The sequence below is a fragment of the Patagioenas fasciata genome, chromosome 26 (genome assembly GCF_037038585.1).
Source record: "Patagioenas fasciata isolate bPatFas1 chromosome 26, bPatFas1.hap1, whole genome shotgun sequence".
In the NCBI taxonomy this organism is placed as follows: domain Eukaryota; kingdom Metazoa; phylum Chordata; class Aves; order Columbiformes; family Columbidae; genus Patagioenas; species Patagioenas fasciata.
The window spans coordinates 6,907,616-6,921,313 of NC_092545.1; the positions used below are offsets into that span (position 1 = coordinate 6,907,616).

General features: G+C 52.1%; 1 protein-coding gene across 2 annotated transcripts; it reads left to right on the top strand.

Moving 5' to 3' along the window:
• Positions 1–3,209: 3,209 nt before the first annotated feature.
• ERLIN2 (ER lipid raft associated 2) lies at positions 3,210–13,463 on the top strand. 2 transcript variants are annotated; one of them, XM_065856644.2, is made up of 11 exons: positions 3,210–3,362; positions 3,467–3,548; positions 3,921–3,967; positions 4,322–4,383; positions 4,906–5,031; positions 6,390–6,463; positions 6,874–6,932; positions 7,968–8,059; positions 8,380–8,469; positions 9,829–9,908; positions 10,836–13,463. In XM_065856644.2, the coding sequence occupies exons 1-11, from the start codon at positions 3,256–3,258 to the stop codon at positions 11,043–11,045; spliced, it is 1,029 nt and encodes a 342-aa protein (XP_065712716.1). In that variant the 5' UTR covers positions 3,210–3,255; the 3' UTR covers positions 11,046–13,463. The 2 variants fall into 2 exon arrangements, with proteins under 2 accessions (XP_065712716.1, XP_071655419.1); XM_071799318.1 differs by having other exon boundaries at positions 3,467–3,538.
• The last annotated feature ends 235 nt before the right edge of the window (positions 13,464–13,698 follow it).

The window sequence follows — 13,698 nt, forward strand, 5'->3', positions numbered from 1 at the left end:
AGAAGGAGTGACTGGGGTTTCCAGCCTGGGGGGACCAATGCTGGTGACCACCCCCTCCTCCTCCTCCTCGTCCTCGTCCTCGTCCTCCTCCTCCTCCTCCTTGCACCCCAGCTCCATCCCAGCGTCCCCAGCCCTTGTTTTTCGCGGGGTGTTTTCCCTCCCCGCACACAGATGGGCTCTGTTTGCCATTAACTTCCCTCCTCTGCCCTCGGAGCTGATCCGAGTGCTAATTCTCACGCATGTTTCGGGTAAATCCACTTTCTTTTCCCGGGATGAATTGTGGTTTCCAAGCGCCATTAATCATTTCCCTTTAGAGAACGGCGTCGGGGGGCTGGAAACATTGCTCCTTTCTCTGCCGGGAGGATGACCTGGCACGCTGGCGCCCGGCCACGGCGCTGGCGTCTGCGGGGCCGCACGGAGCAAAGCCTGGGGGTGAGCTCTGGGACGGCAGCGTTGGCTCCCACGGGGACCATCCCCTCTGAGAATGAGCCCCCCGGCCGTGAGATTTGGGGCGAGCAGGAGGATGGAGGATGGAGGAAAAATCACTGCCGAAACACCACGAGTTTTAACCCGTTTCAGAGAACCGCTTCCCCAAGGGGATTGTCCCCGGAGCTTGTTTGCCCCGTGAGATGTGGGGACATGAAATCCGTGCGGAGGTGCAGGCGAGCGTGTCCCGATGGCAGCGAGGTGCGTGGTGCAGCGAGCACATGTGGGTGTTTTCCCCTCCCCAGCTCGGCACTGTCAGCGGATGATTAATGGCCAGCGCCACGGAACCGCCTTGATTGCCAAGCGCTGCATTGTTAGCCCTGACATGGAACGAGCCCGGACATACTTTAACACAATTCTGCACCCTAATCTGCAAATAACGTTCGATAGACTTAATTTGTTAAGTATTTCCCCCCGCACGGTCCCTCTCCCCATCTCCTTTCCCTGTCAAAGCCACGTCAGAGCGGGCAGGGGCCTCACAGCCCCAGCGCCACTGCAGCCCCCAGCGCCATTCGGCCTCGGGGTGCTTTCCAAACATCTTATGGAATAGTTATTGGGCATCACGGGGATGGGATGGGATGGGATGGGATGGGATGGGAATGGGGTGAGATGGGAATGGGATGGGATGGGAATGGAGATGGAATGGAAATGGGGATGGGAATGGAGATTGGGATAGGGATGGAGATTGGGATGGGGATGGATATTGGGATGGGGATGGGGATGTAGACTGGGATGGGGATGTAGATTGGGATGGGGATAGGGATGGGGATGGGGATGAGGATGGGGATGGGGATGGAGATGGGGCTGGGGCTGGGGATGAGGACGGAGATGGGGATGGGGATGGAGATGGGGATGGAGACGGGGATGGGGATGGGGATGGAGATGGGGATGGGGATGGAGATGGGGATAGGGATGGGGATAGGGATGGGGATGGGGATGAGGATGGGGATGGGGATGGGGATGAGGATGGGGATGGGGATGAGGATGGGGATGGGGATGGAGATGGGGATGGGGATGGAGATGAGGACGGAGATGGAGATGGGGATGGAGACAGGGATGGGACAGACGAGCCAGAGCTCTCCCCAGCACCGCTCCGGCCGCGCACACAGGTAACCTTAAACGCCGAAGCAGGAGCCATGGGGACAGAGTTTTTCCACCCCTATTCACAGCTGTCAGGCGGTGATTAATGGCCAACAGGCTGGAAATTGCCTTTATTGCCAGCCCGGCATTGTTACTTGTGACAGCTAATGAGGTTGGACAGACTTTTACACGGCGCTTTACGCCCGTCCCGCTGCAGCAGCCCCGGGGGGTCGGTGCTGGGGGTGGGGGGACCCTCTGGCTCCCCAGCCCTCACCAAACCCCCCGCGTCCCGGGGGTGGGCACCGTCCGTCCCCCCGTGGGAGTGGGGGCAGCGGGCAGGATGGGACCAGCGCTCAGAGTCCGACCAACTCGTCTCCATTAACTTCGCACTAAAACCCACCAGCGCTTTCCACCCGGGCTCCGCTGCAGCGGGCGTGAGGGGCGGGGGGGTGAAACGTTTTCAAGTGCTGGAGAGAAGTGGGTGCAATAAACCATTTGTTCATATAGAAAAGCCCGTGCTGTTAGAAACCAGAGACCCGCGGCGCAGCCCCCGCCGAATGATCCTGGCCCCGGGTCCAGAAGTAATGATTTTTTTTGGCTTTTTATTTTTTTCCCCCTTTTTTCAGGATTATTACGAATAATATTTACCTTTGTGCGAGTTCACATCTTGATGCTGTTAAACACGTGGACGCAGCTGGTTTCCCATTCAGGGTAATGATATAGCGCCGATGTTATGAAGCAAAACCTCGCCTGTGAGCCAGAACACCCCACATTTAAAAATCTATTACTTTTCAATATTATATGAATGTATTTTGCTCCAGCTAAGAGCAATTTCCTAGTTTACCCTTATTAAACTGTGAGGGGGCTGAGCAGAGGTTCTTGATTTATGAAACACATACTAGATTCATTAAAACCTTTAAAGATTTAATACGTTTTATCAAGGCCTTAAATCTGGGCAAGCGTTTAAAAAAAAAAGCAAGCCTAATACAAGGTCTATTTCATCTCTGGCGCCCTTTCGCGTTTATTTAAGAGCTGTAAAATTTGGATTGACAAATATCACGGATATTTCATTCCTTATTTCCAAACAGCGCTGAATCCTCCTGACAGGTTTGTTATACATAACCCTCGGAGATCTATCAAGTGCAAAGATCAAATTATTCTCCTTTATTGACGTTTTATACATCTCTCCATGTTTTTTAAGTCCCCTTCAACAATTACCGAGGTGGAAGATTTAATATGTTTTTGCCTGGCCTGCCACTTTTCCTGTTATTTCCCCTTCGTCTGCCCAAACCAGGACTAAAGGGAACGGGGGGTCCATGGTGATGGGGAGCGGGGCCGGGGGCAGCGGGACAGGGGACATGGGGACACTGTGATGGTTCCCACGCGCAAGCCGGGGGTTGGCACCTGAGACAACCTTCTGTGAGCTCTGCAAAGCCTGCGCAGGGCCCGGTGTATGCCCCCGCCACGCCGCCCTCCCCATCTCTCGGAGCGGAGACCCTGAAATTTGGGGTGCGCAGCCCCCCAGCCCTGCGGGGCGATCGGCTCCGGCGCGGGCGGGTCTCGAACCTCCGGACCCGCTGTTCCCGCGCCTCCACCGCCCCCTGGCGGGGCGCCGAGGCGGCGGACGGCACGGTCGCGCTGTGATGACGTCAGAGCGGCGCCTGGCAGAGAGCGGGCCGAGCAGCGGGCATGGCCCAGCTGGGCGCCATCGCCGCGCTGTCCCTCAGCTTCCTCGCCGCCGCCTTCCTCTCGGCCATCCACAAGATCGAGGAGGGGCACATCGGCGTCTACTACCGGTGAGGCGGGGCCCGCGGCCTCCCCCGGGCGGGCGGGCCGGCCCCGGGCCCTGCGCGGGCCGGGCCGCCTCTCACCGCCGCTCTGTGTGTCGTTCCCCCCGCAGCGGCGGCGCGTTGCTGACCTCCACCAGCGGGCCCGGCTTCCACCTCATGCTGCCCTTCATCACGTCCTACAAGTCAGTGCAGGTGCTGCTGGGCCGGGGGGTCGGGCTGGGTTGGTCCCGGCGGCGGAGCGAGCGGTGCAGGGAAAGGGAGCTGGGGACAGCAGGGTGACCATGAGCCAGCGCTGGGCCCTTGTGGCCAGGAAGCCAATGGGACCTGGGGTGGGTTAGAAGGGGGTGGTCAGTAGGGCAGAGAGGTTCTCCTGCCCCTCTGCACTGCCCTGGGGAGACCACACCTGGAATATTGTGTCCAGTTGTGGCCCCTCAGCTCCAGAAGGACAGGGAACTGCTGGAGAGAGGGCAGAAACCTGCATCTGCTGTAGGTGCTTATCAGCAAGCAGGCTTTGTGCGGGGAAAAACCTGTCCCCTAAGCCTCTTTTCTTAAATCTCCCTTCAGACCACGCTGCAGACGGATGAGGTGAAAAATGTTCCTTGTGGTACCAGGTGAGACGTTCAGCCATTACCCCTCAAGGCCTTCGTTTTTGCTGGAAACCTTCCAGTCCTCTCCCTTTTCCCCCCTGTTTGCTCCAGCTGCTTTAAGCCCGTAGGTTTGTTTTCACGGGTGTCTGTCTGAACGGGGTGATGGGTGTCTGTCTGTCTGTCTCACGCGTCCTGCTGGGGTGGTTTGTGCGCAGCCATCCCTGGGGGCTGCGCTGACTCCTCCGACCTGGGCCCACGTTTTGTAATCTGATTTTGGTCATTGGAGGGGAGAATCCTCCACTCAGAGCTGCCTGACTGCAGAGCGCTGGGCCTCCCACAAACCTCATCCGTAGCTTTTCCTTTTTCTTCCTTTTGTAGTGGAGGAGTGATGATTTATTTCGACAGGATCGAGGTGGTGAATTTCCTCATCCAGAGTGCAGGTGAGTTCTTCCCCCCGACCCACCCGGAGCTGGTTGTGCTCCTGCGACCTGAGCTGGCGGGGCTGTGGGTGGCTCCGCATTGCTGTGCCTGGAGTGTTCCCCTGATCTGACTAACGAGACGCGAGAAGGGGAGCAGACAGGGTGGCTGCCAGCAGAACTGCTGCCTCGAGCCGCAGGGAGAGCGACCTGTGCAGCCTTTTGCCCAAATTCGTTCATTTTTAGTGTCCTGTTGGTTACAAGTGTTGTATAACTGCAGGGCAGTTATTAGGAGTCTTGCAGTTGTTAGGTGTCTTTCTGTTTACAAAGCACACAATGTAACATCAGGTAGGGTGCTGTGCAATACTAGCAATAAATAAAATGCCCCTGCACAGACTATTTATTTGTGGCACAGGCTTCTCTTGTGGGTGGTTCCTTATTCCAGATCAGCACTGTGACTCCCGCTGCTGTGACTGAGCCGGCGCAAGCGCTCGGCCCAGCCCATGACGTCCCTCCGGCCGTTAACGCCGCTCTCTTCGTTTGCAGTGTACGACATCGTGAAGAACTACACGGCTGACTACGACAAAGCTCTCATCTTCAACAAGATCCACCATGAGCTGAACCAGTTCTGCAGTGTCCACACGCTGCAGGAGGTCTACATCGAGCTGTTCGGTGAGCTGCTCCTTGTTATCTTTTGGTGCTGAGTGCTTCAGTAACAAAAAAGCACCCAATCCCAAACCTGCCGGTGGGGCTCCAGGGAAGGAGGGAGTGGGAATTCTGCGGCGTTCTTTGTGCGTTCAGCAAATGCCACTTGTTGAATCAGTCGGGCGGTTTGCCAGAGATGGAAAAACCAGCCTTGTGCTCTCTGCTGTTACAAAAAGTGTTGCTGTGACAGGTTTTTGACCCCAAATGGGCAGAATTAGAGCCCAGAGTGTTTACAAACTGCCGTTCTCTGTTCATACTGGAATTTCCAGGAAACCCGGCTCTCTGCTGTCCGACAGGCCCTGGCACGAGGCACAGAACGGGGGTTTGGGTCCCCGGCAGCTCCTGTGCGGGTTCTGCCGATGGAGCCTCCAGATGTCGGCAGCTGCTGACAACGGCTGGAAACGGACCCAAAACCACTGGTGTGCGCAGGACAGACTCGTGGAAGCCTCTGGGCGAGCGGGATGGTTTCTGGCGCGGGAGCTCCGGCGTCCCAAGCCGCCGGGGGTCGTTCTGTGCCCCCGCAGCTGCGAGCAGGTGCAGGAAACTGATAACGGCTGTTTCCTGAGCTCCTGGCTGAACCGCGCTGGGAGCGCGCGTTCCAGATGGAGAAACCGGGACCAGAGCAAATAACCGAGGAGTGCGATGTGATCGCTTTCAAGGCCGTTACGTTTTTATTTTCCCTTTGCACTTCTCAGCAGACCCCAGCTGGAAACAGTGCTGTCCTTTGAGCTTTCCACCGAGGCAGGGCTTTGGTGTGTAGTTTTTCCTGAAATGCCTTAGCTGCGCTGGAGTGACTGTTACCCAGCGAGCCAGACACAGAGGAGCGATGTTTCTGGGTTTTTTTGCAGGCTACTAAAATAACTAATGCAGCCATTTCACATTCCCACCTTTCCATTTGCTTTGTCCTGCTGGCACAGATGCAGTTCCCAATCAGTCACAATTTAGCAGGACCACGTTACTCTAGGATCTAATTGGGAAGATGTCAATGGGGTAGTGGGTTAGAGCGCAGATTCTTTATTGTAAAAATGCTACTTTTGGCTCAGAAAGCTTCCAAACTGCAGGTTATGGGAAGTTAGAAAGAATTAGACTTTTCCTGCCATGTTGCTGTGGTCTGGCCCGGTGTTTGGGGCTGGGCGGTGCTGAGGAGACGGGAACCGGCCTTGGGGTCGGGATGGCTTTCCTCAGCCCAGCACTTCTACATCAAACTTCATTTGTCCTTACTTTCCAGGAATAAGAAATCCGAGCTGTTCAGCTGATTCTGCAGGTGCTGACAGCAAGCTGCCTTGTGGGCTTTTAGTTACCTTTTTCTTTTTTCCCCCAATCAGATCAGATTGATGAAAACCTTAAACTGGCCTTGCAGCAAGACCTGACGACGATGGCCCCGGGATTAATTATACAGGTAATTCTGCTTTGAGATCTCTGAGGTGCAGATCGTAAGGAGGGGTAAGGGCTACAAGGATACAGGAAGCTGTGAAACATTTTTAGAAAACTGCTTTATAATACAGACTTTGTTTAACGTGAGGAATGAGAACAGTATCCTTTCCATCCCCCTTAGCTTTGGTTGGATGTTTTTGTGTTATTCTGGGTACCGGTTTACCCAGGTTATCATCTCCTGGCACTCAGGACATCACCCCGTGCTGTGTTCGCCCTGGGAGGCTGGACCCGCTCGCAGTTTCTGCAGCGTGTGAACACTTTGTGTGGCAGAGCACGCCCCGAGCGTTCGCCCCCCCCGTCCTCTGCAGCCTCGGGGGCCTTTTGGCTTTTGATAGTTGGCTGCTTGCCCATGTTTTCTTCACTCTCTCTTTCCAGGCAGTTCGAGTTACAAAGCCAAACATCCCTGAAACAATCCGGAGGAATTATGAGCTCATGTAAGTGCCCGAGACTTGCACCTTTGTGTTACCAAAAAAGAACCGCTCATCCAGATTAATGTGTTTTCACGGCGTGCGGCGATCGCGGTGGCCTCTGCCAGGCCCCTCGGCCTCGCGCTGCCGCACTGCCGGGCGCTGCTGAGGCTGCGTCACACCGGCGCGTGTCTGTCCCTGTGAGAGCCTGGCAGGTCACCGCCGAGCTAGAAGGTATCTCTCTATTTTGAACACTCGAGCACAGAAGTTATTTGCCAAGGGGCTCCTTCCTCTTGACACTGGCCCTGTTTTAGAGGGGCCTCCTGGAGCATGTGAGTGAGTGGCAGGTGGATGGATTCCCCCGCTAATCCTCTTGTTTGACTGGGATGGAGGAACTGTTGATTAAACAGGCTGAGGACTCACAAAGCTTTGAAACAACTTTTCTTTAATAGCACTTGACATCCTGATCCCTTTTCAATGCTCTGGGCCAGCTGCCTTCTCTTGCCCTGGCTCGTTCAGAAGTGCTTATGTTCTCTGAGCACTCCGCCAGCAGAGCCTGCACAGGCCAGAGTAAAATCGCTCTCGTCCATTTTCCTTCCCTTGCGTTTCACCCGACCCTCTGGTGTTGGGGTAAGTTGTGCGGTGTGGTTGTGGCAGGCAGAATCCCAAACCAGCCTGGCACCTGCTGCCGGGAATACAGCAGGGTGTGTGTCGAGAGACGCTTGTTCTTCACTCTAATCTCTCTTCCCTGGCTGGCAGCAGAGGTTTTCATTCACATACCCACTCTAAAAACTTACGTGTGTGTGCACAAAACAGTAAGATGGAAAAGGGCCTTAGCATGTAGAATGCACAGAGCCATTTGCGTGGCTGGAGGGGCTTTTATAGGATTTTAACTTCTTACTTTATTTCAGTAATTTCCTCATTAGCAGTGGCCCAAAAAACGCTCAGACATGCGTGGTCTGTGAGCACGTGCTGCAGGGACCGAGCAGGAACTCATCCTGGAGATGTGGTTGACCACACTCCAGTGAGCTGCTTTGTAACTGCTGCCTTCTGCCTTGCTAGGGAGAGCGAGAAGACGAAGCTGCTGATCGCAGCACAGAAGCAGAAGGTGGTGGAGAAGGAAGCGGAGACGGAAAGGAAGAAAGCCCTCATCGGTCTGTACGGCTTTGCTCCAGGGCAGAGAATGGGGGGGTGGGTGACAAAATCACAGACAGCGGGGAGGGATGTACCTGGGTCACTGCTGGGGGTCTCTGCTGCATCTACTGCTGGTCTGAAGCTTGCAGAGGAACTCAGAGTTGTTCAGGTGGGTCCCAGCTTTGCCCACAGGCGTAGACTAACAGCTTCCAAGGCTGGAAATACTTCCCGCAATTTATTTCCACCACAAGGGGGTGGTGAGGACTTCAATGGGCGAAGCTGCTCCCGGCGTTAGGGAGACTGCACGGTGACAACATGGGTGTGTTCTTTTTCATTTTAGAGGCAGAAAAAATTGCACAAGTTGCCGAAATAACATACGGACAGAAAGTGATGGAAAAGGAGACGGAGAAGCGAATTTCAGAGATTGAAGGTGAGTAGTGAGCTTCCCAATAAGTATATGTTCCGTGTCAGATTTTATCTGAAGATCCTGAAGCAGTTCACCGTGGAGTTCAGTAGTTCTTGGCGTGTGTGTACTGGCTCTGTTCTTCCATCCAAGTTGACACGGGGATGAAGTTCCTGGTCTGAAGTCTTTAAGCTTAGCCCATATATGCGGTACCTTACATACTGTGTTGCAGGTCTGAATAAGTGTGTCTGAATACTCGGATTCTCCCACCATTTCACAGCCTGTTTTGCAGTGGAGTTTTCAGGGAGCCGATCAGTCAGGATGGTCAAAGGCATTCAGGATACTTGGGTAATGACAAAGCTGGTGTCATCCTAAAAGGATATTTCTTCTAAATGTGTGTCACTGCCTGTCAGGCCTCCAGCTCTGTGCTGGTGAGGATTCCTGTTTCCTTCATCCTTTCTGGTGGCTCTGACTGGGACCACTCTTTTTAGCCAAAAGAGAGGAAGTTCCAGGCCAAACCTTGCCATTGCTGACATGATTGAGTGTCGCAGCTCGCAGGGCTCCCTGCTGGTACAGGTAAACAAGTGGTTTATCCAGCTGTGCAACTCTCTGGCACGTGTTGCAATTGTGTGGCTCCCTGTCCCAGAGAGAATGTTGAGAGACCACATCGAACCAGCCGGATTAAACTCATCCGAGCCTCAGCGTGGTGGCCTGACACCACGTCATTATCACTGGGCAGACAAACAGAGGAAATAAAAAGGGTGCAGTAAAGGGGAAGTGTTTCTTTCCTTAAATGTCTCTGCGAGCAGTCGGGGAATTTCCATGCGCGACAGGATCAGACTTTGCGCAACTGTTGATATTGCAGAGAAACAGCTCTCCAACATCTGTCCAAAGGGCAGAGCCTGCAAAGGTTAAAACCGCCTGCCTCTGCGTGCCAGAAAAACCTCGGGATCGCAGAGAAAATCCCATCTGGGGAATGGGATTCGTGTTCATGTGCAGAGCAGCCTGTGCCGTGCTCGGAGCCCGTGCTGGCGTTGTGGGTAAATACCGCGCTGCGCGGCACAGTCGCCGCGTTTTCGGCGCGGGGGTTAGCGGCTGGCTGGAGAAGAAAGAGCGTGCTCAGCCTGCGTGACGGGAGTAATGAGAACCTTGTGTTTGTGAAATGCTTTGAGGTCTTCGGCTGCAGCTGCGCTTTACTTATTGAATGCTCTTGTCCTGCAGCCCTGTGGATGTGGATTGAGGTCCCGTTTCTGGGTTTCCCGTTTTGTTCCCTCTTCCCCTTGTATCCCGTACAGTTTAGATGTGGCACTGGCCGCTTCTAAAACTTCCCAGCTGCAAATGGCTGGAAATAAAAATCTGAATACAAGAACATGTGTTTTCTTCCAGATGCTGCATTTCTTGCAAGAGAGAAGGCCAGAGCGGATGCTGAATGCTACACTGCTATGAAAATAGCCGAGGCTAACAAGGTATTGTCATTTCCTTATGCTGGGCCTGGAAACAGGGCTCCTGACATCCAGCTGTACAGAAATACTCAGCGAGAGAGCAGTCCGTGTTTATCATTTGTTTGTTGGGTCCCATTGTTAGGTAAAAAACCAAAACAAAGCCATCTCCTCTCAGAGAAGTTGTCGTTGAGACTGCAACAACCAGATCCTTATTAGCAGATTCATTTTCTTCTCTGGGCAGATAAATTTACGTCAAGATAAATATGTGGTCATCTCTGGGGCCGGCTCTGCTGGCTGCTGGTGGGGCTGTGGCTCCCTCTGTAGACAGGATACCGGTCTCAGTGCTGCCAGCTGGCGAGCAGTGCGAGCAGGGACATCTCTGGAGTGACAGGCAGGCCTAGGGCGAACAAGTGCTCAGGTGAAGAGCAAACAGAGCTGATCTGGCACCAGAAGACCCAGCAGGAAGGCTGTCTGTATTGTAAGGGTCAGTGAGAACGGACGGAGGTCTGGGCTGTTTGTGCAGAGGTTTTGTCCCGGTTATTCTGCCCTGTGTTGTAATGTCATTATCCTGAACGAATGAGCGCTGCTCTCCGGAACAGACTCATCCATCTGCCCTCTGTGAGAAAGCCCGTTGTGTTTTTCTGTGCAGCCGCTTGCATTGCGAGGGCTTTCAGTGAGTGATGTGCTTTCCAGCATCTCCATCTCGGCTGTGTTTGGGCTGAACATCCCCCAGCTGCTTCCATCACTTTCTCATTTTGCTATTTAGTCACCGGGATTTAGAGCGTTCCTTCCCGCACTGAAAGGGAGCCTTCTTCTGGGCACGCCGGCTCTCTGCCAAGGGGAGGACGAGCGTGCCTGCTGGTGGGGCGGAAAAGCAGATGCCTTGTACACTCATGAAATTTGCTTTTGCCTGAATCTGAGCTGTTGCTGATGCGTTTTCTTTTTGCGCAGCTGAAGTTAACTCCCGAGTACTTGCAGCTGATGAAATACAAGGCGATCGCGGCGAACAGCAAGATCTATTTTGGCAAAGATATTCCCAACATGTTCATGGACTATGCGGGAAGCCAGACCAAATTTGCAGAGGGACTGGCAGAAGGGATCCGAGAAGAGGATGGGGCAGGAGCCAGCGAGGACACAAAACTACTTCATAACGTCAACTGAAAACATTTCTAGTCGTTTTATATCAAAAGAAACACGAACTGGGAAGTTTGTTTTTGTTTTCCCTCTTTATTGAAAGAGATGGATCAGATTTAATCCTTTCAGTCTTTTGTATGACAATTAGACGTGAAGACTTAGGTATTGATGGGGTGTTTTTCTGGTAATTTCCAAGCAGCCGTCTCCAGGTATGTCCCAGGTGCACCTCTCCCTGCTCTGGGACATCCAGACCAAATCATTCCGGAGCGGCAGCTGGAGCGTTCTGCAGCCAGCTACATGGGTGCTTTCTTAATTTTGGGTTGAGGTGGTTCATAGCAGTTGAAAGGGAAGAAATGTTGAGGTTTGGAGGGAGGGGAATTGCTGCTACTTTTTTTTTTCTGCTGGCAATTTCGAGTACTTTATTTCAACCCCCTTTTTTAAGAAAGGTGCTGGATTTTGACACTAGTGGGTCTGCGAAGGCCCGGACCTGGTCCCCACGCTGGGCACTGAGCCTTAGACCAGGTTCGCGCTGGGGGCCCAAATTTCATTTCCCGCATCTTAACACTGGTTTGGTTCCTGTTCGCTGTATTTGGGGAGGGCAAAGGGGAGTCGGTGTTCCGAGGCTTTTGCCAGCAGTTTGGGTGCCGGGGTGCAGGCGTGCTGCTGCATAATTGGGCTTGGTTTTTGGCAAAACCAGACTCCAGACACGATATTGTCGCAGTCGTCATAGAACAACAAGGGAGAAAAGCATTTTTGTCTCAGGGACCCTGACTTTGCAAAAAGCCTCACTGGCGAGTGTCTGCGCGAATGACCGGTCTGTGGTCGTTACAGGAGGTTTTCTGCCTCTGCAAGACCAACTGGATTTCAGTGTTGATAGTGTCTTACTAGAAGGAGGATGTTCAGGTGAACTGAGATGAACGGAACTGAGTCCCAGCTGGTTTTGGTTTGGGGTTTTTGGTTTTGTTTGGTGTTTTCTTTTCTGAACAGACCTTGTGAGAGGACGATTTCCTGGTAGCAAAGGACACAAAACTTCCTACTGAGAAGTCAGAGTCAACAAAAGAACCTCTGGGTTGTCCAGAGATAACTTTTCCTTTTTCGCTCAGAACATAATGTACCTTTCGTTTCAGAAAACTGGTTAATTCTTCACAGACCAGATGCAGAGAGGTAATAAGGTTTTGTTTGACGCACATGCGAAGCCTGAAGGGGTGTTAGAGACAAAAGTTCAGGCCGAGAGAGAACTTGGTTTTTTCTCTCCCAAATCCATCTGCCACTTGGCAGGAGAGCCTGTTTATTAATTACTGTGATAATTTGCGGCCAACGTGGTAATAGGAGATGAAGCGAGATGCTGACTTAGTTGTCAGAAACCAGCCTATTTATTGCATTTACAATCTTGTGCCCCAAACGTTTGCTACCTACGACCCTTGGTTTGACTCCTCAGTGTTTTAAATGTGCATTAATGTTTTCCATAAGGTGATCACACTAAGATAGAAATCTGATGAATTACAGCTGCTGGTTCCAGTGTTTTTACTTGAGTTTTCTTTTCCCTGTTAGGAAAGTGACTTGAAAATGCAGAATGAAAGATAAGTGTCGGTTTCTGCTGGAGAAAAGTCCCATCTCCTACGTCTTTGTATTTGCTGGAAAATAGGAGCTAAGGGAAGTTCCCTCTCCAGACCTATTAGACAACACAGCGGTCAGAAAAATGCATCACTAGGTAGGCTGTAATATTCCCGACTTTTATAAATAGGTCTCTGCAGGAAGATTATGAACAGGGATTAGCGGAAACTTAGGAATGAGGTAATAGAACCTCAGCCTTTGAGGGTGATCTCATTGGGGTTGTTCTACGTTCATGTTAGAGATTTCCATTAGTAACTAAACTCTACTTTTCATGCCAGCATTTTTCACTAATGAAAAGACCCAGATAAGCCAAAGTGGTATTATAAAGTATGTTTTTGTATGACTTCATGGTAAGACAATAGTTTGGAAAAAATAGGTCTTAATGCTTTTTTAAATTGAAAACATTACTGCTAAAGTATTCTTGTAATTTAAATTGTAATAAGAGTAAAAAAAGACAAAAACAAAGTTGAAACCATGCCGGTCTTCACAAGCCCAAATCCATTGATGCATTTTCATTTGGCTTTCTCCATTATATGTATAACTCCCTCAATTTTCCAGACTAGATCCGTCACTACATGCAAATCTGTGTTCCATCTATCTCTGTGTAGTTTTGTCCTAATTTCCATAACCTGAGATCTTGAGAGGAAGATCTGAGTTTTAAACCCACTCTGTAACAAAGGAAGCGCGGGTTTGTGGCACTGCTGGTACCGAGAGCCGCCGGCGGAGCGCGGCAGCGCTTCACCAGTACAGTCCTGGATCTCCTTACCGACTGAACTCAAAGCCTTTTTATTTTGGTATTTGCTATGACAATAAAATGGCCTTCAATTTTAATACCGGTCTTTTTTGCGTGCATAACGAGAATTTTTCAGGGTAGGAGGGTGGGGAGCAGACCAGGGGCAGAGGGTCCAGCCCGGGAGCACCACGAGCATCTTTTGGCCTCATTTTGCTCCTGAGATTGGTGAAAAAAAACACTATTAAGACTTCAGTGCAAACATCAAGGATTTGGTAAAGTTTGCAGAAAATCATTGTCGCGTTTTACCGAAGAGCTGGAGCCTCCTGGTTGTTT

Excerpts from the sequence above, each read along its gene's own strand:
- ERLIN2 (XM_071799318.1), top strand. The coding sequence starts at position 3,210 with ATGACGTCAGAGCGGCGCCTGGCAGAGAGCGGGCCGAGCAGCGGGCAT. Across the intron at positions 5,032-6,389 it reads GGTCTACATCGAGCTGTTCG|ATCAGATTGATGAAAACCTT; the intron begins GTGAGCTGCTCC and ends TCCCCCAATCAG. Across the intron at positions 8,060-8,379 it reads AAGGAAGAAAGCCCTCATCG|AGGCAGAAAAAATTGCACAA; the intron begins GTCTGTACGGCT and ends TTTTCATTTTAG.